A 24,572-nucleotide genomic window follows, 5' to 3' on the forward strand; every position below is an offset into this window, starting at 1 on the left:
GCCGAAGGGCCTGTTTCCCTGCTGTAAATCTCTATGACTCTATGGCTGTTAGCATTTAAAAAGAAGTCTTGTTGTAGCAGCCCAGGTGTGTGTGAGTGCGCCGGTAACTCTTGTTTTCCCCACTCTCGGCATTCGGCAGCAATGGCGGCCTGGCAGATATCTTCACTGTCTTTGCGAAAGTGCCCGTGACTGACCAGAGCATTGGTGAAGTGCGAGACAAAATCACCACCTTCATTGTGGAGAGGGGATTCGGTGGGGTAACAAGGTAAGCCGTGTGCCGAAATACTGTGAAATGTGGTAACCCAGACGCACTCTCCCCCAGTAAGGCATTCCATTCCAAACTGCGCCAACATTCATGGTCTCTCCATCCTATGTAAACATGTCACGGTCTAACCGCACACTGCCCCCCCAGCAGAATATTTCACCCCCTGTAACCCTGACAATTTCCCCCTTATTTGCCCTTTTCCAGTCACAACTCGCTGTACAAAATAAAATTCTCCTTGTCTCCCCCTCCCTCTGGTTCTTTTCCCGATTCTCTTCAATCCGTGTCCCCCCCTTTGGTTACCCACCCTCCTGCCACCGGGAAACACTTTCTCCTCATTTACCTTTATAATTCTGAACGCCTCGATTAAATCTCCCCCTTAACCTTCTCTGCTCCGAGGAGAACGATCCCGGCTTCTCCCAGTCTCTCTCCACGTGGACTGAAATCCCCCAATATCCCTCGCGTCATTCCATCTCCTCTGCGCCCTCTCTAAAGCCTCAGCATCTCTCCCCATAGTGCTACACCCGTCACAGAACTGGCCATATTATCTATAGTGAGAAGTTTAACAACACCAGGTTAAAGTCCAACAGGTTTATTTGGTAGCAAAAGCCACACAAGCTTTCGGAGCTCTTAGCCCCTTCTTCAGGTGAGTGGGAATTCTGTTCACAAACAGAGCTTATAAAGACACAGACTCAATTTACATGAATAATGGTTGGAATGCGAATACTTACAACTAATCAAGTCTTTAAGAAACGAAACAATGTGAGTGGAGAGAGCATCAAGACAGGCTAAAAAGATGTGTATTGTCTCTCCATATTATCTATCCCAGCTGCTGTCTCAGCAGAGAGAGACAGCAATAATCTCTCCCTCAATATCAACAAAACGAAGGAGATAGTCATCGACTTCAGGAATCGTAAAGGAGAACATGCCCCTGTCTACATCAACCGGGGACGAAGTAGAAAGGGTCGAGACCTTCAAGTCTCTCGGAGTCCAGATCACCAACAACCTGTCCTGGTCCCCCCCATGCTGACACTATAGTTAAGAAAGCCCAACAACACCTCTACTTTCTCAGGAGACTAAGGAAATTTGGCATGTCAGCTACGACTCTCACCAACTTTTACAGATGCCCCACAGAAAGCATTCTTTCTGGGTGTATCACAGCTTGGTATGGGGCTCCTGCTCTGCCCAAGACCGCAAGAAACTACAAAAGGTGGTGAATGTAGCCCAATCCATCACGCAAACCAGCCTCCCATCCATTGACTCTGTCTACACTTCCCGCTGCCTCGGGGAAAAGCAGCCAGCATAATTAAGGACCCCACGCACCCCGGACATTCTCTCTTCCACCTTCTTCCATCGGGAAAAAGATACAAAAGTCTGAGGTCGCGACTCCAGGTTGTTGGTGATCTGGACTCCGAGAAACTTGAAGCTCTCGACCCTTTCTACTTCGTCCCCGTTGATGTAGACAGGGACATGTTCTCCTTTACGCTTCCTGAAGTCGATGACAATCTCCTTCATTTTGTTGACATTGAGGGAGAGATTATTGTCGACTCTCTGCTGAGACAGCTTCTTCCCTGCTGTCATCAGACTTTTGAATGGACCTACCTTGCACTAAGTTGATCTTTCTCTACACCCTAGCTATGACTGTAACACTACATTCAGCACTCTCTCCTTCTCTATGAACGGTATGCTTTGTCTGTATAGCACACAAGAAACAATACAAAGAACAATACAGCACAGGAACAGGCCCTTCGGCCCTCCAAGCCTGCGCCACTCATGTGCCCAACTAGACCATTCGTTTGTATCCCTCTATTCCCAGTCTGTTCATGTGGCTATTTAGATAAGTCTTAAACGATCCCAGTGTGTCCGCCTCCACCACCTTGCTTGGCAGCGCATTCCAGGCCCCCACCACCCTCTGTGTAAAATACGTCCCCCTGACATCTGTGTTGAATCTTGCCCCTCTCACCTTGAACCCGTGACCCCTTGTGTTCGTCACCTCCGACCTGGGGAAAAGCTTCCCGCTGTTCACCCTATCTATGCCCTTCATAATTTTATACACCTCTATTAGGTCGCCCCTCATCCTCCGTCTTTCCAGGGAGAACATCCCCAGTTTACCCAATCTCTCCTCATAGCTAAGCCCTTCCATACCAGGCAACATCCTGGTAAACCTTCTCTGCACTCTCTCCAAAGCCTCCACGTCCTTCTGGTAGTGCGGCGACCAGAACTGGACGCAGTATTCCAAATGTGGCCTAACCAGCGTTCTATACAGCTGCAACATCATATGCCAACTTTTATATTCTATGCCCCGTCCAATAAAGGCAAGCATGCCTTCTTCACCACCCTCTCCACCTGTGCTGCCACCTTTAAGGATCTGTGGACTTGTACACCCAGGTCCCTCTGTGTGTCGAGACTCCTGATGGTTCTGCCATTTATTGTATAGCTCCCCCCTGCATTAGATCTACCGAAATGCATCACTTCGCATTTATACTGAAAAAATCTCCCGAGGATAAAAGATAGGGTGTTGCCATATCTGGCAGTTCTTTGGTTAGCCTTTGCGTGAACATAATACTTTTCATTATATCCCAATGTGACAATAATAAATCAAATCAAAGGTTAACCAAACGTATATACTCTCTATCCCTGTCTGTGGTCGCCAGGGCCGCCCGCCGTGAACTCACTGTCTCTGTGCGCTTGCCTTTCCAGTGGTCCACCGGAGAAGAAGATGGGAATTAAAGCGTCCAACACGGCGGAGGTGCACTTTGACGATGTCAGGGTGCCGGTGGAGAATGTCCTGGGAGACGTCGGCAGCGGGTTCAAGGTGGCCATGAACATCCTGAACAACGGGCGCTTCGGCATGGCAGCGGCCCTCTCTGGGACCATGAAGGCAGTCATTGCCAAGGCAGTAAGTGTCTGTGAAACCGTCCCCACAGCAAGAGCTGGCCCACCTCCAATATAGACAGTCCCATGGGTACGATGGGTATCAAGGGACATGGGCCAAACGCGGGCAATTGGGATTAGCCTAGTGGTTTAAAACAAAAGGGCGGCATGGACAAGTTGGGCCGAAGGGCCTGTTTGCATGCTGTAAACCTCTATGACCTCAACTTCCAGCCGCGTATCCCACACAATCATAAGACTGGCGCTGTGGGGCAGCAGTGCCAGCCTCTGTGCCACTGTGCTTGTTGGAGCAGGCTCGATGGACCAACTGGACTCCTCCTGCACTGTAGGAATTCTAATTATACAATAAAATAGTAGCAGACGTGGGCCATTCGGCCCTGCGAGCTGGTTCCGCCATTCAACACGCTAATGATTGATCCTCTATCGCAACGCCATACTTCAGCCCTCTCCCCATAACACCTTTAATAATAACAATGGGTGGCACAGTGGGTTAGCGCTGCTGCCTCATAGCGCCAGGGACCTGGGTTCAATTCCGGTCTCAGGTGACTGTGCGGAGTTTGCACGTTCTCCCCGTGTCTGCATGGGTTTCCTCCGGGTTCCTCCTGCAGTCCAGAGATGTGCGGGTTGGGTGGATTGGCCATGCTAAATTGTCTCTTAGTGTCCAAAGATGTGCAGGTTAGGTGGATTGGCCATGCTAAATTGTCTCTTAGTGTCCAAAGATGTGCGGGTTAGGTGGATTGGCCATGCTAAATTGCCCCTTAGTGTCCAAAGATGTGCAGCTTAGGGGGATTGGCCATGCTAAATTGCCCCTTAGTGTCCAAAGATGTGCAGCTTAGGGGGATTGGCCATGCTAAATTGCCCCTTAGTGTCAGGGGAACTAGCAGGGTAAATATGTGAGATTAAGGGGATAGGGCCTGGGTTCGATTGTAGTCGTGTGCAGACTGAATGGCCTCCTTCCGCATGTTGCGGAGATGCCGGCGTTGGACTGGGGTGGGCACAGTAAGAAGTCTCTCAACACCAGGTTAAAGTCCAACTGGTTTATTTGGAATCACGAGCTTTCGGAGTGCTGCTCCTTCATCCGGTGAGTGCTACCAAAGGAACCTGTTGAACTTTAACCTGGTGTTGTGAGCCGCCTCCTGCACTGTCAGGGTTCTATGATTGTATCGGGTCTAGAAATCTTATCTATTTCCTTCCTAAATACATTCAGTGACTTGGCCTCCACAGCTTTCTGTGGTGGAGAATTCCATAGGTTCACCAGCCTCTGAGTGAAGAAGTTCCTCCTCATCCCAGTCCTCAGGGGCCTGTAAGCCCTCTATCCTGCGACTGCTGCTGGGAGGTACCTTAGTAATGATGTTACTAGTAATGTGCTTGCTCAGTGTTGATCGTACGAGGGAGAGCAGTGGTGCAGTGGTATTGTTGCTGGACTAGTAGTAATCCAGGGTAACGTTCTGGGGGACCCCGGGTTCGAATCCCGCCACGGCAGATGGTGGAATTTGAATTCAATAAAAAATTATCTGGAACTAAGAATCTACTGATGACCCGATTGTCGGAAAAACCCATCTGGTTCCCTTTAGGGAAGGAAATCTGCCGTCCTTACCCCGGTCTGGCCTACATGTGACTCCAGAGCCACAGCCAATGTGGGTTGATTCTGAAGCGAGACTCTCAGTTCAAGGGCAATTAAGGCTGGGCAATAAATGCTGGACCAGACAGCGACGCCCATGTCTGTAGAATTGAGTAAAAACAAAAGCCATATCTTGGTCGACAGTTCTTCACCGATTCTCAGGATGTGTGTGCCTCTGGCTGGGCCAGCCACCCTTGAGAAGGTGGTGGTGAGCTGCCTTTGTGAACCGCTGCAGTCCAAGCGTTGAAGGTACATCCACAAGTGTTGTTAGGGAGGGAATTCTAGGATTTTGACCCAGTGACAGTGAAGGAACAGCCGATATATTTCCCAGTCAGGATGGTGAGTGACTCGGAGGGGAACCTCCAGGCGGCGGTGTTCCCAGGGATCTGCCGTCCGTGTCCTTCCAGTTAACAGTGTTTTTAAAGTTAAGTTTATTAATTAGTGTCGTAAGTAGGCCCACATTAACACTGCAATGAAGTTACTGTGAAAATCCCCCAGTCGCCACATTCCGGCGCCTGTTTGGGTAACACTGAGGGAGAATTTAGCGCGGCCAATGCACCCTAACCAGCACGTCTTTCAGACTGTGGGAGGAAACCGGAGCACCCGGAGGAAACCCACGCAGACACGGGGAGAAGGTGCAGACTCCACACAGACAGTGACCCCAAGCCAGGAATCGAATCCGGGTCCCTGGAGCTCTGAGGCAGCAGTGTTAACCCACTGTGCCACTGTGCCGCCCTGGCACAGTGGCACATCTTTGGACAATAAGGGGCAATTTAGCATGGCCAATCCCCCTAACCTGCACATCTTTGGACACTAAGGGGCAATTTAGCATGGCCAATCCACCTAACCTGCACATCTTTGGACACTAAGGGGCAATTTAGCATGGCCAATCCCCCTAACCTGCACATCTTTGGACACTAAGGGGCAATTTAGCATGGCCAATCCACCTAACCTACACATCTTTGGACATTAAGGGGCAATTTAGCATGGCCAATCCACCTAACCCGCACATCTTTGGACACTAAGGGGCAATTTAGCATGGCCAATCCCCCTAACCTACACATCTTTGGACACTAAGGGGCAATTTAGCATGGCCAATCCCCCTAACCTGCACATCTTTGGACATTAAGGGGCAATTTAGCATGGCCAATCCACCTAACCCGCACATCTTTGGACACTAAGGCGCAATTTAGCATGGCCAATCCCCCTAACCTACACATCTTTGGACACTAAGGGGCAATTTAGCATGGCCAATCCCCCTAACCTGCACATCTTTGGACATTAAGGGGCAATTTAGCATGGCCAATCCACCTAACCCGCACATCTTTGGACACTAAGGGGCAATTTAGCATGGCCAATCCCCCTAACCTACACATCTTTGGACACTAAGGGGCAATTTAGCATGGCCAATCCCCCTAACCTGCACATCTTTGGACACTAAGGGGCAATTTAGCATGGCCAATCCCCCTAACCTGCACATCTTTGGACACTAAGGGGCAATTTAGCATGGCCAATCCCCGTAACCTACACATCTTTGGACACTAAGGGGCAATTTAGCATGGCCAATCCCCCTAACCTGCACATCTTTGGACACTAAGGGGCAATTTAGCATGGCCAATCCCCCTAACCTGCACATCTTTGGACACTAAGGGGCAATTTAGCATGGCCAATCCCCGTAACCTACACATCTTTGGACACTAAGGGGCAATTTAGCATGGCCAATCCCCGTAACCTACACATCTTTGGACACTAAGGGGCAATTTAGCATGGCCAATCCCCCTAACCTGCACATCTTTGGACACTAAGGGGCAATTTAGCACGGCCAATCCCCCTAACCTACGTATCTTTGGACACTAAGGGGCAATTTAGCACGGCCAATCCACCTAACCTGCACATCTTTTGGACTGTGGGAGGAAACCGGAGCACCCGGAGGAAACCCACGCAGACACGGGGAGAAGGTGCAGACTCCACACAGACAGCAACCCAAGCCGGGAACCGAACCCGGGTCCCTGAGGCTGTGAGGCAACGGTGTTGACCCACTGTGCCCGTCATGCAGTCCTGGTTGTGGGTTTGGAAGGTGCTGTGGAAGGGAGCCTTGGCGAGTCGCTGCAGTGCGTCTTGTCGAGTGGACACGCGTCTGCCACTGTGCATCGGTGGTGTTTACAGCCGGGGTGCCAATGTCCTGGGAACTATCCACCGGAAAGTGAGTCAGCACATTCAGAAAGGAACATTGGGGCAGTGGTGGAGGGTGCGGGGGGGTATTTGGTGACTTATATTTTTTAATCTCAGGCTGGCTTGTGGGCAGGGAGTTTCCCAGCGAGGCTTGGCCAGGCTGTGAGAATTCTGCTCTGGGGTTGAAGCCGCCTCTGCTCAGCACTGGAGGTGGAGCCGCTTTGGCGGTGAGTTGGGTCAGGTGACAGGATGAGCGGTTGAATGGTGGGGGAGGCGGACGGGGGTGCAGTTATTTTAGGAAAGTGCTTGTTTGTGTTTTTGACACAGAAACACTCGAGCTGAGTGTCAACTCGCTCACAACACGTGCTCGGTTCATCTTGCGTAACACTCGTAACTGACCCAGTTTTACATCCTGAAATCCCTTCTGCCCATATTCATACAAATTCAACTGACTGTTCAACGTATTTCTTGTCCTCTCTCTCTCTCCCACCCCCCCCCCCCCCCCCGCCACACCTCCTTGCCCTCTTGCCCCTTGCCCTCTTGCCCCTTGCCCTCTTGCCCCTTGCCCTCTTGCCTCTTGCCCTCTCTAACGACAACACAAGTTTGGAATTTCCTTGAGAGTGTCACCACTCGCAGAGAACTAGTGGAGTCACTGTTACAGTGGAGTTCAGACACCAGGCACACACACAAGTGGTGCCTCTCGGGGAGTGCCGCACTGTCAGAGGGTCAGTGCTGAGGGAGTGCCGCACTGTCAGAGGGTCAGTGCTGAGGGAGTGCCGCACTGTCAGAGGGTCAGTGCTGAGGGAGTGCCGCACTGTCAGAGGGTCAGTGCTGAGGGAGTGCCGCACTGTCAGAGGGTCAGTACTGAGGGAGTGCGCACTGTCAGAGGGTCAGTGCTGAGGGAGTGCCGCACTGTCAGAGGGTCAGTGCTTGAGGGAGTGCCGCTCTGTCAGAGGGTCAGTGCTGAGGGAGTGCCGCACTGTCAGAGGGTCAGTACTGAGGGAGTGCCGCACTGTCAGAGGGTCAGTGCTTGAGGGAGTGCTGCACTGTCAGAGGGTCAGTGCTGAGGGAGTGCCGCACTGTCAGAGGGTCAGTGCTGAGGGAGTGCCGCACTGTCAGAGGGTCAGTGCTGAGGGAGTGCCGCACTGTCAGAGGGTCAGTGCTTGAGGGAGTGCTGCACTGTCAGAGGGTCAGTGCTGAGGGAGTGCCGCACTGTCAGAGGGTCAGTGCTGAGGGAGTGCCGCACTGTCAGAGGGTCAGTGCTGAGGGAGTGCCGCACTGTCAGAGGGTCAGTGCTGAGGGAGTGCCGCACTGTCAGAGGGTCAGTGCTGAGGGAGTGCCGCACTGTCAGAGGGTCAGTGCTGAGGGAGTGCCGCACTGTCAGAGGGTCAGTGCTGAGGGAGTGCCGCACTGTCAGAGGGTCAGTACTGAGGGAGTGCCGCACTGTCAGACAAAACATTAATTTAAAAAAAATATCCCATTTTAATTCAGATTTTGGCTGCAGTACAAGAGAGCAAAGATTATGTCAACATTCACAGGCAACGAGTTACATTTTAAACAAGACCGCAAGTTAACAATTTGCATGAGATTTCACGCCGATCGCAGTCTATCAGGCAGAACACCAAAAGAGGAGATTAGAGTCATTGAGGTTTACAGCATGGAAACAGGCCCTTCGGCCCAACCTGTCCATTCCACCCTTTTTTTAAGCACTAAGCTAGTCCCAATTGCCTGCGTTTGCCCCATATCCCTCTGTACCCATTTTACTCATGTAATGGGATGCTTTTTAAAAGACAACATTGTACCCGCCTCCACTACTGCCTCTGGCGGCTCGTTCCAGACACTCACCACCCTCTGTGTGAAAAAACTGCCCCTCTGGACACTTTTGTATCTCTCCCCTCTCACCTTAAACCTATGCCCTCTAGTTTTAGACTCCCCTACCTTTGGGAAAAGATATTGACTATCTAGCTGATCTGTGCCCCTCATTATTTTATAGAACATAGAACAGTACAGCACAGAACAGGCCCTTCGGCCCACAATGTTGTGCCGAGCTTTATCTGAAACCAAGATCAAGCTCTCCCACTCCCTATCATCCTGGTGTGCTCCATGTGCCTATCCAATAACCGCTTAAATGTTCCTAAAGTGTCTGACTCCACTATCACTGCAGGCAGTCCATTCCACACCCCAACCAGTCTCTGCGTAAAGAACCTACCTCTGATATCCTTCCTATATCTCCCACCACGATCCCTATAGTTATGCCCCCTTGTAATAGCTCCATCCACCCGAGGAAATAGTCTTTGACCTCTATAAGATCACCCCTCAGCCTCCTATGTTGCAGTCATAGCTAGGGTGCAGAGAAAGATCAACTTATTGCGAGGTATGTTCATTCCAAAGAGAATTAAGAAAGAAACGTCAACCGTTTTGGGAGGGCTTAATTCTCCTCTTGAGAGAATTAATAATTCTCCTGAGTGAGACGTTTAGGGTTTGCCGATACGATTGAGTGGTGGGTGAACAGATTTGTGAGTCTCTTTTCAAAGCCAATCTTGTCACGCTGCCTGTCCACAGAATCCCTCCAGTGCAGGAGGCCATTCAGCCCACTGAGTCTGTACTGTCTCCCCAAAAGAGCATCTTACCCAGGCTCACCGCTCCCCTGCCCTATCCTATCCCCGTAATCCCACACATTTTACCATGGCCAATCCGCCTAACCTGCACATCTTTGGACACTGAGGGACAATTTAGCATGGCCAGTCCATGTAACCTGCATATCTTTGGACACTAAGGAGCAATTTAGCATGGCCAATCCCCCTAACCTGCACATCGTTGGACACTGAGGGACAATTTAGCATGGCCAATCTCCCTAACCTGCACATCTTTGGACACTAAGGGGCAATTTAGCATGGCCAATCCACCTAACCTGTACATCTTTGGATACTAAGGGGCAATTTAGCATGGCCAATCCACCTAACCTACACATCTTTGGACACTAAGAGGCAATTTAGCATGGCCAATCCGCCTAACCTGTACATCTTTGGACACTAAGGGGCAATTTAGCATGGCCAATCCACCTAACCCGCACATCTTTGGACACTAAGGGGCAATTTAGCATGGCCAATCCACCTAACCCGCACATCTTTGGACACTAAGGGGCAATTTAGCATGGCCAATCCACCTAACCCGCACATCTTTGGACACTAAGGGGCAATTTAGCATGGCCAATCCACCTAACCCGCACATCTTTGGACACTAAGGGGCAATTTAGCATGGTCAATCCACCTAACCTACACATCTTTGGACTGTGGGAGGAAACCGGAGCACCCGGAGGAAACCCACGCAGACACTGGGAGATCGTGCAGACTCCAGACAGACAGTGACCCGAGGCTGGAATCGAACCCGGGTCCCTGGCGCTGTGAGGTAGCGGCGCTAACCCACTGTGCCACCTTGCCGTGTTTCTAGGCCTGAGAGGGAGAGTTACTGGACTCCACACTGGGGCTGCTAACTCCCAGCGTCGCTCATGTTCCAGCCCAACTCCACACTACTCAGCGATTCTGCCCAATGTATATCTTCACACGCAATCTTAATTTTTTTTGTTAACTTTTGTTGATCCACTCTGAACATTTAAAACGCAGATTAAATCTGCTGAGAGACCGTATTTCGGAACTAAGGCGGTGAAAGAAATGACACTGATAAAGATCTAAAGATGCACAGACGGTGACCTGAGGCTGGAATTGAACCCTGGAGCTGTGAGGCAGCAGCGCTAACCACTGTGCCACTGTGCTGTTGTCACAGGCATTCAATGTCCATCCCCTGGCTGCCCAGATCATAGAATCATAGAAACCCTACAGTGCAGAAGGAGGCCATTCGGCCCATCGAGTCTGCACCAACCACAATCCCACCCAGGCCCTACCCGCTAATCCCTTTTTTTTACCCGCTAATTTACCCACTAAACCCTCTAACCTACACATCCCAGGACTCTAAGGGGCAATTTTTAACCTGGCCAATCAACCTAACCCGCACATCTTTGGACTGTGGGAGGAAACCGGAGCACCCGGAGGAAACCCACGCAGACACGAGGAGAATGCGCAAACTCCACACAGACAGTGACCCGAGCCGGGAATCGAACCCGGGACCCTGGAGCTGTGAAGCAGCAGTGCTAACCGCTGTGCTACCGTGCCGCCCTGTTGGGTTTATGTCACACTATCAGTAACCCCCACAGCTTGCCTCCTGGGCTTGTAGAATCTCACTGGCTGTCCTGTCTGGAGACAATACACATCTCTTTAACCTGTGCTTAATGCTCCCTCCACTCACATTGTCTGTATCTTTAAGACCTGGCTGGCTGTAGAGATTCGCATTCTAATCAGTATTCTGTAACTTGATTTTGTGTCTCTGTGCCCTGTTTGAGAGCACATTTCCACTCCATCTGACGAAGGAGCAGCGCTCCGAAAGCTGATGGCATTTGCTACCAAATAAACCTGTTGGACTTTAACCTGGTGTTGTTAAAACTCTTACTGCCCAGAATGCAACAGAATGTCTTGTCGGGGAGGTTAGGAGTCACCTACGTCTGGGCCTAGGGTCAGAACAGTAAGAAGTCTCACAACACCAGGTTAAAGTCCAACAGGTTTGCTCCGAAAGCTTATGGTATTTGCTACCAAATAAACCTGTTGGACTTTAACCTGGTGTTGTGAGACTTCTTACTGTGCTTACCCCAGTCCAACGCCGGCATCTTCACATCATGACTAGGGTCAGAACCCAGAGCAGAGTGGTTCAGGACGGCAGTTTGGAGATATTTAGTGAATGGCTTCTCGCTCACAGGTTTCTCTTACTGAGACCGAGGCCACATTGCCTCCTCCTGCACTGTTGGGATTCTGTGACCAGACCATCTGTTTTGTTTTCCCAGTGGTTCTGGTTGAGAGCGACACGGTGGCACAGTGGGTTAGCACTGCTGCCTCACAGCGCCAGGGACCCGGGTTCGATTCCCGGCTCGGGTCACTGTCTGTGCGGAGTCTGCACGTTCTCCCCGTGTCTGCGTGGGTTTCCTCCGGGTGCTCCGGTTTCCCCCCACAGTCCGAAGAGGGATCGGTCATACTAAATTGCCCTTTAGTATCCAAAGATGTGCGGGTTAGGGGGATTGGCCGTGCTAAATTGCCCCTTAGTGTCCAAAGACCTACAGGTTAGGCGGATTGGCCATGCTAAATTGCCTCTTAGTGTCCAAAGATGTGTAAGTTAGGTGGATTGGCCGTGCTAAGTTGTCCCTTAGTGTCCCATGATGTGCAGGTTAGGTGGATTGGCCATGCTAAATTGTCCTTTAGTGTTCAAAGATGTGCAGGTTAGATGGATTGGCTGTGCTAAATTGCCCCTAGCGTCAGGGGGACTAACTAGGGTAAATGCTTGGGGTTACGGGGATAGGGCCTGGGTGGGATTGTGGTCGGTGTAGACTCGATGGCCCGAATGGCCTCCTTGTGCGCTGCAGGGATTCTCTGATTTTCAGGTGTTGCAGACACAAGTCAGTGGCCTTGCTGCTCATTTGGACTCCAGTTTTCTGCATTGTTCCAGTAATGCCCAGTTCCTTTCCAGTTACAATCCCACCGTGCGTCCCCCATCCAACCACCTTGTCAACTCTCTACACGCACGCAGTGACTCATTTATTCCCAGCTGGATGATTTTCTTTCCCCCCCCCCCCCCCCAAAAAAAGAACTGGGAAAAAGAAACTTTCTCCGAAGGCAGACATGTTCCTTTGTGGGCTTCTGTTTTCCTGTCGCGAGGGAATTTCCAATTGCAAGGACTTTTATCCCATTGCTGGATTCTGTGTCTCGGACGTTGATTGAAAAGAGTCGGCAAAAAGAATCAGTGACGGGTTTTGAAGGCACCGGTGTGTAAACACAGCGAGTTGCTGTGATCTAGAAGGTTCCGCCTGAACGGGCGGGGGCGGAAGCAGATTCAGTAGGGACTTTCGGAAGGGAATTGGGGAATTGCTGGGACCAGGAGGAATATGCAGGATGGTGGGGAAATGAGCAGGAGATATTGGAATGGATTGAAAGGTTCTTTCACAGAGCCAGCACATGTACACAGGGCCTCCTCCTCTGGTAAGGATACTCGTATAAAGAAGGGACAGCACAGGAACAGGCCATTCAGCCCATTGGCTCCTTGCTGGTGTTTTTGCTCCACTCCAGTCTCCTCCCACCCCCTCTCCATCTCACTCCATCACCCTACGCTTCTATTCCTTTCTCCCACATGTGTTTAATCCTTAAATGTCTCGATACTATTCACCTCAACCACTCCCCCATGGGAGCGCATCCCACATTCTCCCCCATTCCCCGTGGGAGCGAGTCCCACATTCTCCCCCATTCCCCGTGGGAGCGAGTCCCACATTCTCCTCCACTCCCCGTGGGAGCGAGTCCCACATTCTCCTCCACTCCCTGTGAGAGCGAGTCCCACATTCTCCTCCACTCCCTGTGAGAGCGAGTCCCACATTCTCCTCCACTCCCTGTGAGAGCGAGTCCCACATTCTCCCCACTCCCCGTGGGAGCGAGTCCCACATTCTCCCCACTCCCCGTGGGAGCGAGTCCCACATTCTCCCCACTCCCCGTGGGAGCGAGTCCCACATTCTCCCCACTCCCCCATGGGAGCGAGTCCCACATTCTCCCCGCTCCTCGTGGGAGTGAGTCCCACATTCCCCCCCAATTCCCGTGGGAGCGAGTCCCACATTCTCCCCCACTCCCCGTGGGAGCGAGTCCCACATTCTCCCCCACTCCCCTGTGGGAGCGAGTCCCACATTCTTCCCCCACTCCCCGTGGGAGCGAGACCCACATTCTCCCCACTCCCTGTGTGAGCGAGTCCCACATTCTCTCCCGACCTCTGGGCAAAGAAGTTTCTCCTGATTTATGAGTGATTTTCTTATATCGATGGCCCCTGAGTTTTGGTGTCCACAAGTCTTCTCTACATCCTCTCCACATCTGCCCTCTGTAAACCCCTCTGTCATTTCCCGGGTATTTATTGGGTCAGATACAGGGGAAAGCTGAACCGCAGCTTTGTCAGCGTCCTTCACCCTGTCCCTTTTCCTCTCTGTCAGGTTGACCACGCTGCAAACCGCACTCAATTCGGCAACAAGATTCACAACTTTGGCGCCATCCAGGAGAAGGTTGCTCACATGGCGATGCTCCAGTATGTGACCGAGGTGAGAGGCGTCGGCAGGGCGGAGCTTCAGGACGGGCAGAGTCCCCTGGGGGGCTGGCGAGGGTCCCCTGGGGGGCTGGCGAGGGTCCCCTGGGGGGCTGGCGAGGGTCCCCTGGGGGGCTGGCGAGGGTCCCCTGGGGGGCTGGCGAGGGTCCCCTGGGGGGCTGGCGAGGGTCCCCTGGGGGGCTGGCGCGGGTCCCCTGGGGGGCTGGCGAGGGTCTCCTGTACGCACCGTGACTGCACTTCCCACCCTGTTCACCGGCACGACCACCTCGAAGGAAGACAGGCTGCCATTTGGCCGGCACCTTTCCACATCCCAGAACCACCCCTGAAGACAGTTTGAGAGGTGGTCGCCATGGTGAAGTGGGAGACACAGGAGCCTGTTTGTGCACAGCATGATCCCACAAGCGGCAATGTGATAAGGGCAGCACGGTGGGTTAGCACTGCTGCCTCACAGCGCCAGAGACCCTAGGTTCGATTCCGGCCTTGGGTCACCGTCTGTGTGGAGTCTGCATGTTCTCCCTGTGTCTGCGTGGGTTTCCTCCGGGTGCTCCGGTTTCCTCCCACACTCCAAAGATGTGTAGGTTAGGGGGATTGGCCATGCGAAATTGCCCCTTAGTGTCCAAAGATGTGCAGGTTAGGGGGATTAAAATGGGATTTTTTTTTTTTAATTAATGTTTTGTCTGACAGTGCGGCACTCCCTCAGTACTGACCCTCTGACAGTGCGGCACTCCCTCAGCACTGACCCTCTGACAGTGCGGCACTCCCTCAGTACTGACCCTCTGACAGTGCGACACTCCCTCAGCACTGACCCTCTGACAGTGCGGCACTCCCTCAGTACTGACCCTCTGACAGTGCGACACTCCCTCAGTACTGACCCTCTGACAGTGCGGCACTCCCTCAGCACTGACCCTCTGACAGTGCGGCACTCCCTCAGTACTGACCCTCTGACAGTGCGACACTCCCTCAGCACTGACCCTCTGACAGTGCGGCACTCCCTCAGCACTGACCCTCTGACAGTGCGGGGCTCCCTCAGCACTGACCCTCTGACAGTGCGGCACTCCCTCAGTACTGACCCTCTGACAGTGGGCACTCCCTCAGCACTGACCCTCTGACAGTGCGGCACTCCCTCAGCACTGACCCTCTGACAGTGCGGCCCTCCTGGCGAACCAGGGATGGCAGCGGCCTCGTGTCTGTGAGCATAGAAATAAGTGAGGAGAGTGGGCCAAAATGTGGCGGATGCAGTTTAACGTGGATAAGTGTGAGGTTATGCATTTTGGTCAGAAAAATGGGAAGGTGACTTGTTATCGAAACGGGGAGAGACTTCGGGGTACTCCGGTGCAGAGGGTGTCCTCGTTCATGAGTCACAGAAAACTAGCATGCAGGTACAGCAAATCGTCAAGAAAGCAAATGGAAGGTTGGCATTTATAGCTAAAGGAATGGAATATAAATCCATAGAATATAAATCCTTGAAGGTGGCAACACAGGTGGAGAAGGTGGTGAAGAAGGCATATGGTATGCTTGCCTTTATAGGACGGGGTATAGAGCATAAAAGCTGGAGTCTGATGATGCAGCTGTATAGAACGCTGGTTAGGCCACATTTGGAGTACTGCGTCCAGTTCTGGTCGCCGCACTACCAGAAGGACGTGGAGGCGTTAGAGAGAGTGCAGAGAAGGTTTACCAGGATGTTGCCTGGTATGGAGGGTCTTAGCTATGAGGAGAGATTGGGTAAACTGGGCTTGTTCTCCCTGGAAAGACGGAGAATGAGGGGAGACCTAATAGAGGTGTACAAGATTATGAAGGGGATAGGTAGGGTGAACGGTGGGAAGCTTTTTCCCAGATCAGAAGTGACGATCACGAGGGGTCACGGGCTCAAGGTGAGAGGGGCGAGGTATAACTCAGATATCAGAGAGATGTTTTTTACACAGAGGGTGGCGGGGGCCTGGAATGCGCTGCCAAGTAGGGTGGTGGAGGCAGGCACGCTGACATCGTTTAAGACTTATCTGGATAGTCACATGAGCAGCCTGGGAATGGAGGGATACAAACGATTGGTCTAGTTGGACCAAGGAGCGGCACAGGCTTGGAGGGCCGAAGGGCCTGTTTCCTGTGCTGTACTGTTCTTTGTTCTTTGTATAAAGTTAAGGAAATATTGTTGTAACTATACAAGGCATTGGTGAGGCCGCACCTGGAGTATTGTGCACAGTTTTGGTCCGCGTATTTGAGGGAAGATGTAGTGACATTGGAGGCAGTTCAGAGGAGGTTCACTAGACTGATTCCAGAAATGAGGGGTTTGTCGGATGAAGAGATATTGAACAGTTTAGGCCGATACTCTCTGGAATTGAGAAGAATGAGGGAGGATCAGATTGAGGTCTACAAGATGATGAAAGGTTATGGATAAAGTAGACGTGGAGCGGATGCTTCCTCTTGTGGGACATTCTAGGACGAGAGGTCACAGTCTGAGGATAAGGGGGCAGCAAACTTAAAACAGAGTTGGAGGAGAAACTACTTCTCCCAAAGGGTTGTGAATCTGTGGAATTCCCTACCCGGTGGGTGCTGGGACAGTGAGTAAATTTAAGGAGGAGTGAGACTGATTTTTAATTGGGAATGGGGGTTGAAGGGTTACGGGGAGAAGGCAGGAGAATGGGGATGAGGAACATATCAGCCGTGATCGAATAGCGAGGCGAACTCGATGGGGCGAACTCGATGGGCCGAATGGCCTCATTCCGCCCCTATACCTTGTGAGCAGTAACAGTAATTATCTTCCTCCTTTTCACAGTCGATGGCTTACATGATCAGTGCAAACATGGACTCGGGGTCCACGGAATTCCAGATCGAAGCCGCAATCAGCAAGATCTTTGCGTCGGTGAGCATTCCCGCCTCTTTGTTCCCGCGTTTTCGGGCTCTCTGTCTCGGTAACCTCGTTCAAACCATATCGGAGATCCCGTTTCTACTGCGGCTGAACAGGGTCTAATGTTTGGTCAAAACTCCCCAGAAGCCTACAGTTCGTTGTCACTGTGCATCCGATTGGCCAAGTGCTGGACACGTGGTTAGCTGGGGAGCGCTGTGATTGCATTCGGACCAGGTTCCACACTGTGTTATTACAGCTGCACTGAGCTCACGTTCTGCCCCAGACTATCATTCATGTGTTTTCTGGTAATGTTGTTGCTTGAGGGGTAAATGGTGCACAGGAAACTCGAATGGTGTCCATGGGATCTTTAACAGCCACCTGAGAGATGCAGTACGGGCCTTGTGACAGTGCGGCACTCCCTCAGCACTGACCCTCTGACAGTGTGGCACTCCCTCAGTACTGACCCTCTGACAGTGCGGCACTCCCTCAGCACTGACCTTCTGACAGTGCGGCACTCCCTCAGTACTGACCCTCTGACAGTGCGGCACTCCCTCAGCACTGACCCTCTGACAGTGCGGCACTCCCTCAGCACTGACCTCTGACAGTGTGGCACTCCCTCAGCACTGACCCTCTGACAGTGCGGTGCTCCCTCAGTACTGACCCTCTGACAGTGCGGCACTCCCTTAGCACTGACCCTCTGACAGTGTGGCACTCCCTCAGCACTGACCCTCTGACAGTGCGGCACTCCCTCAGCACTGACCCTCTGACAGTGCGGCACTCCCTCAGCACTGACCCTCTGACAGTGCGGTGCTCCCTCAGTACTGACCCTCTGACAGTGCGGCACTCCCTCAGGACTGACCCTCTGACAGTGCGGCACTCCCTCAGCACTGACCCTCTGACAGTGCGGCACTCCCTCAGCACTGACCCTCTGACAGTGTGGTGCTCCCTCAGTACTGACCCTCTGACAGTGCGGCACTCCCTCAGTACTGACCCTCTGACAGTGCGGCACTCCCTCAGCACTGACCCTCTGACAGTGCGACACTCCCTCAGCACTGACCCTCTGACAGTGCGGCACTCCCTCAGTACTGACCCTCTGACAGTGCGGCACTCACTCACTACTGACCCTCTGACAGTGCGGCACTCCCTCAGCACTGACCCTCTGACAGTGCGGCACTCCCTCAGCACTGACCCTCTGACAGTGTGGCACTCCCTCAGCACTGACCCTCTGACAGTGCGGCACTCCCTCAGTACTGACCCTCTGACAGTGCGGCACTCCCTCAGCACTGACCCTCTGACAGTGTGGCACTCCCTCAGCACTGACCCTCTGACAGTGCGGCACTCCCTCAGCACTGACCCTCTGACAGTGCGGCACTCCCTCAGTACTGACCCTCTGACAGTGCGGCACTCCCTCAGTTATGGCACTGAGATTATCAACTCTGACACTCCACGTGACAGTCACGCTTCTGCCCCAGCGCCTTTGACTCTCCTGTTATACCGGAACAAAGAACAAAGAAAATTACAGCACAGGAACAGGCCCTTCGGCCCTCCAAGCCTGCACCGACCATGCTGCCCCCATCTGAACTAAAACCCCCCTACCCTTCCGGGGACCATATCCCTCTATTCCCATCCTATTCATGGATTTGTCAAGACGCCCCTTAAAACTCACTACCGTATCCGCTTCCACTCCTTCCCCCGGCAACGAGTTCCAGGCACCCACCACCCTCTGTGTAAAAAAACTTGCCTCGTACATCTCCTTTAAACCTTGCCCCTCGCACCTTAAACCTGTGCCCCCCAGGAGTTGACTCTTCCACTCTGGGGGAAAAGCTTCTGACTCTCCAGAAGTAATCCCGAGCGAGGGGACACGATGGCGAGGTTAAGGGGCGAGCGGGGGGTTCGTGGGGGACGTGGGTCACTCTCCTGAGAGGTGGAATTATCCTGTGACGGTGACACTGAATCCGCTCCCGATCTCTTTGCAGGAGGCTGCCTGGACTGTCACCGATGAGTGTATTCAGTTGATGGGCGGAATGGGCTTTATGAAGGTCAGTGTCACATAACCGATGCGTTCTTTGCCTTTCTGTCCATGAGGTGTCTTATCGCTGGAGCAACGAACCATAGAATCAGGAATGAGCTGAAAAAGGGGCTTAGGAGAGCTAGGAGGGGACATGAGAAGTCCTTGGCGGGTCGGATCAAGGAAAACCCCAAGGCTTTTTACTCTTATGTGAGGAATAAAAGAATGACCAGGGTGAGGTTAGGGCCGGTCAAGGACAGTAGTGGGAACTTGTGTATGGAGTCAGTAGAGATAGGCGAGGTGATGAATGAATACTTTTCTTCAGTGTTCACCAAGGAGAGGGGCCATGTTTTTGAGGAAGAGAAGGTGTTACAGGCTAATAGGCTGGAGGAAATAGATGTTCGGAGGGAGGATGTCTTGGCAGTTTTGAATAAACTGAAGGTCGATAAGTCCCCTGGGCCTGATGAAATGTATCCTAGGATTCTGTGGGAGGCAAGGGATGAGATTGCAGAGCCTTTGGCGTTGATCTTTGGGTCCTCGCTGTCCACGGGGATGGTGCCAGAGGACTGGAGAATGGCGAATGTTGTTCCTCTGTTTAAGAAAGGGAATAGAAATGACCCTGGTAATTATAGACCGGTTAGTCTTACTTCGGTGGTTGGTAAATTGATGGAAAGGGTCCTTAGGGATGGGATTTACGACCATTTAGAAAGATGCGGATTAATCCGAGATAGTCAGCACGGATTCGTGAAGGGCAAGTCGTGCCTCACAAATTTGATAGAATTTTTTGAGGAGGTAACTAAGTGTGTTGATGAAGGTAGGGCAGTTGATGTCATATACATGGATTTTAGTAAGGCGTTTGATAAGGTCCCCCATGGTCGGCTTATGATGAAAGTGAGGAGGTGTGGGATAGAGGGAAAGTTGGCCGATTGGATAGGTAACTGGCTGTCTGACCGAAGACAGAGGGTGGTGGTCGATGGAAAATTTTCGGATTGGAGGCAGGTTGCTAGCGGTGTGCCGCAGGGATCAGTGCTTGGTCCTCTGCTCTTTGTGATTTTTATTAATGACTTAGAGGAGGGGGCTGAAGGGTGGATCAGTAAATTTGCTGATGACACCAAGATTGGTGGAGTAGTGGATGAGGTGGAGGGGTGTTGTAGGCTGCAAAGAGACATAGATAGGATGCAAAGCTGGGCTGAAAAATGGCAAATGGAGTTTAACCCTGATAAATGTGAGGTGATTCATTTTTGTAGGACAAATTTAAATGTGGATTACAGGGTCAAAGGTAGGGTTCTGAAGACTGTGGAGGAACAGAGAGATCTTGGGGTCCATATCCACAGATCTCTAAAGGTTGCCACTCAAGTGGATAGAGCTGTGAAGAAGGCCTATAGTGTGTTAGCTTTTATTAACAGGGGGTTGGAGTTTAAGAGCCGTGGGGTTATGCTGCAACTGTACAGGACCTTGGTGAGACCACATTTGGAATATTGTGTGCAGTTCTGGTCACCTCACTATAAGAAGGATGTGGAAGCGCTGGAAAGAGTGCAGAGGAGATTTACCAGGATGCTGCCTGGTTTGGAGGGTAGGTCATATGAGGAAAGGTTGAGGGAGCTAGGGCTGTTCTCTCTGGAGCGGAGGAGGCTGAGGGGAGACTTAATAGAGGTGTATAAAATGATGAAGGGGATAGATAGAGTGAACGTTCAAAGACTATTTCCTCGGGTGGATGGAGCTATTACAAGGGGGCATAACTATAGGGTTCGTGGTGGGAGATACAGGACGGATATCAGAGGTAGGTTGAGTAAAATAAGGGCCCATGGTATTCGAGGCAAGGTACTAACATGGATTGACGATTGGCTGTCAGACAGAAGGCAGAGAGTTGGGATAAAAGGTTCTTTCTCAGAATGGCAACCGGTGACAAGTGGTGTCCCGCAGGGTTCAGTGTTGGGGCCACAGCTGTTCTCTTTATATATTAACGATCTAGATGACGGGACTGGGGGCATTCTGGCCAAGTTTGCCGATGATACAAAGATAGGTGGAGGGGCAGGTAGTATTGAGGAGGTGGGGAGGCTGCAGAAAGATTTAGACAGTTTAGGAGAGTGGTCCAAGAAGTGGCTGATGAAATTCAACGTGGGCAAGTGCGAGGTCGTACACTTTGGAAAAAAGAATAGAGGCATGGACTATTTTCTAAACGGTGACAAAATTCATAATGCTAAAGTGCAAAGGGACTTGGGAGTCCTAGTCCAGGATTCTCTAAAGGTAAACTTGCAGGTTGAGTCCGTAATTAGGAAAGCAAATGTAATGTTGTCATTTATCTCAAGAGGCTTGGAATACAAAAGCAGGGATGTACTTCTGAGGCTTTATAAAGCACTGGTTAGGCCCCATTTGGAGTACTGTGAGCAATTTTGGGCCCCACACCTCAGGAAGGACATACTGGCACTGGAGCGGGTCCAGCGGAGATTCACACGGATGATCCCAGGAATGGTAGGCCTGACATACGATGAACGTCTGAGGATCGTGGGATTATATTCATTGGAGTTTAGGAGGTTGAGGGGAGATCTGATAGAAACTTACAAGATAATGAACGGCTTAGATAGGATGGACGTAGGGAAGTTGTTTCCATTAACAGGGGAGACTAGGACGCGGGGGCACAGCCTTAGAATAAAAGGGAGTCACTTTAGAACAGAGATGAGGAGAAATTTCTTCAGCCAGAGAGTGGTGGGTCTGTGGAATTCATTGCCACAGAGGGCTGTGGAGGCCGAGACGTTGAGCGTCTTCAAGACAGAAATTGATCAATTCTTGATTTCTCGAGGAATTAAGGGCTATGGGGAGAGAGCGGGTAAATGGAGTTGAAATCAACCATGATTGAATGGTGGAGTGGACTCGATGGGCCGAATGGCCTTACTTCCGCTCCTATGTCTTATGGTCTTATGGTTCTTTACGCAGAGAGTGGTTGGGGTGTGGAATGGACTGCCTGCAGTGATAGTGGAGTCAGACACTTTAGAAACATTTAAGCGGTTATTGGATAGGCACATGGAGCACACCAGGATGATAGGGAGTGGGATAGCTTGATCTTGGTTTCAGATAAAGCTCGGCACAACATCGTGGGCCGAAGGGCCTGTTCTGTGCTGTACTGTTCTATGTTCTATGAACCGTCACAAAGGGACTTGGAAACAGCCGGAGGCCATTCAGCCCCTCGATCCTGCTCCGCCATTCAATAAGACCATGCTTGATCTAACACCTCGACCCCATCCTCCTGCTCTAACCCGAGATACCCGCCGTGTCCACAAATCTATCGATCTCGATCTTCGATATTCTCAACACCCAAGCACCAAGATCTCCCTCAGGTGGTGAATTCCAACGGTTCACGACACCCTGACTGTCAAATTCTCCTCATCTCGGTTGGAAATCGTTTCAGAAAGCACACTGGACGCATCGCCAGGGACCCGGGTTCGATTCCCGGCCTCGGGTCACCGTCTGTGCGGAATCTGCACGTTCTCCCCGTGTCTGCGTGGGTTTCCTCCGGGTGCTCCGGTTTGCTCCCACAGTCCAAAGATGTGCAGGTTACGGGGATTGGCCGTGCTAAGTTGCTCCTTAGTGTCCAAAGATAGATAGAAATAGAAACCCTACAGTGCAGAAAGAGGCCACTGGGCCCATCGAGTCTGCACCGACCACAATCCCACCCAGGCCCTACCTCCATATCCCTACACATTTACCCGCTAATCCCTCTAACCTACACATCTCAGGACACTAAGGGGCAATTTAGCATGGCCAATCAACCTAACCCGCACATCTTTGGACTGTGGGAGGAAACTGGAGCACCCGGAGGAAATCCACGCGGACACGAGGAGAATGTGCAAACTCCACACAGACAGTGACCCAAGCCGGGAATCGAACCCAGGTCCCTGGAGCTGTGAAGCAGCAGTACTAACCCTATGGACGGCACGATAGCACAGTGGTTAGCACTGCTGCTTCACAGCTCCAGGGTCCCGGGTTCGATTCCCAGCTCGGGTCACTGTCTGTGTGGAGTTTGCACATTCTCCTCGTGTCTGCGTGGGTTTCCTCCGGGTGCTCCGGTTTCCTCCCACAGTCCAAAGATGTGCGGGTTAGGTTGATTGGCCAGGTTAAAAATTGCCCCTTAGAGTCCTGATGCGTAGGTTAGAGGGATTAGTGGGTAAATATGTGGGGGTAGGGCCTGGGTGGGATTGTGGTCAGTGCAGACTCGATGGGCCGAATGGCCTCCTTCTGCACTGTAGGGTTTCTATAATAAAAATCTATAATGAGTTGGTGCAGACTCGATGGGCCGAATGGCCCCTTCTGAACTATAGGAATTCTGTGATTCTATAACCAGTGTGTTCATATTTCTGCCTCCTACCCACAAACACCGAGGGCGGAACTTTCCTGTCCCCCCTCTCCCCCCCCCTGCCCCGGGAATCGTAGCAGACGGGAGGCAGGCCATGCAAAGGTTCATCATCATGGGGCGGGATTTTCCAGTCTTGGGGCGAGGGCGGCTGGAAAATCCCCTCCCTCGTGTCCCGGATTTATATTCGCTCAAGGCCCCTGATCAATACCCCTGAATTAATCTTTCAATATCCCATTAATCTGAGTGGGGCAGCGTGGGTGCTGTGGTAGGGGAGGGAGTTACACAGATATTTTGGGAGTGGGGGGTGGGAGTGGGGGGGGGTTACACAGATATTTTGGGTGGGGGGGTGCGGCTGGGGGGGTGTGGGTAGGGGTATGGGTGATGTAGGTGTGGAGGGGGTTACACATATTTTGGGAGTGGGTGGGGGGTGTGTGGGCGATGTGGGAGTGGGGGGGGTTACACAGATATTTTGGGTGGGGATGTGGGTGCTGTGGTAGGGGAGGGGGTTATACAGGTATTTGGGCTTGGGGCGGGGGGGTGTGGGTGGGGGTATGTGGGTGCTGTGGGAGGGGAGGGGGTTACACAGGTATTTGGGGATGGGGTGGGGTGGGGGTGCGTGGGTGATGTGGGAGGGGAGGGGGTTACACAGGTATTTGGGGGTGGGGTGGGGGGGGTGCGTGGGTGCTGTGGGAGGGGAGGGGGTTACACAGCTATTTGGGGATGGGGCAGGGGGGGGTGAGAGCACGGTTGGGATTGAACACAGCGATGCGAGTTTGGAAGGTGGGGGTCTCTGCGATGATTATTGCTGTGTTCTAACCCACGTTATCCGCCGTTAGGATGCTGGGGTCGAGCGGGTGATGAGGGACCTTCGGATCTTCCGCATTTTTGAGGGAACCAACGATATTCTCCGACTCTTTGTCGCTCTCAATGGCATTCAGGTGAAGACATTGGTTTTCTTGACTGAGGTTCCACGCACGGTGGCACAGTGGGTTAGCGCTGCTGCCTCACAGCGCCAGGGACCCGGGTTCGATTCCCGGCCTCGGGTCACTGTCTGTGTGGAGTCTGCACGTTCTCCCCGTGTCTGTGTGGGTTTCCTCCGGGTGCTCCGGTTTCCTCCCACAGTCTGAAAGACGTGCTGGTTAGGGTGCATTGGGCCGTGCTAAATTCTCCCTCAGTATTACCCGAACAGGCGCCGGAGTGTGGCGACTCGGGGATTTTCACAGTAACTTCATTGCGGTGTTAATGTAAGCC

The 24,572-nt window shown here is 52.2% G+C and overlaps 1 protein-coding gene across 1 annotated transcript in view; it reads left to right on the forward strand.

Moving 5' to 3' along the window:
• LOC144481636 (very long-chain specific acyl-CoA dehydrogenase, mitochondrial-like) overlaps window positions 1–24,572 on the forward strand; it is a 77,478-nt gene that overhangs the window by 26,680 nt on the left and 26,226 nt on the right. The window contains exons 9-14 of the mRNA XM_078200770.1: window positions 140–265; window positions 2,963–3,161; window positions 14,011–14,115; window positions 16,891–16,977; window positions 18,939–19,001; window positions 24,158–24,259. Coding sequence (XP_078056896.1) covers window positions 140–265; window positions 2,963–3,161; window positions 14,011–14,115; window positions 16,891–16,977; window positions 18,939–19,001; window positions 24,158–24,259 — 682 coding nt within the window. The remainder of the gene's footprint in view (window positions 1–139; window positions 266–2,962; window positions 3,162–14,010; window positions 14,116–16,890; window positions 16,978–18,938; window positions 19,002–24,157; window positions 24,260–24,572) is intronic.

This window comes from Mustelus asterias, chromosome 31 (assembly GCF_964213995.1).
Source record: "Mustelus asterias chromosome 31, sMusAst1.hap1.1, whole genome shotgun sequence".
Lineage (NCBI taxonomy): Eukaryota > Metazoa > Chordata > Chondrichthyes > Carcharhiniformes > Triakidae > Mustelus > Mustelus asterias.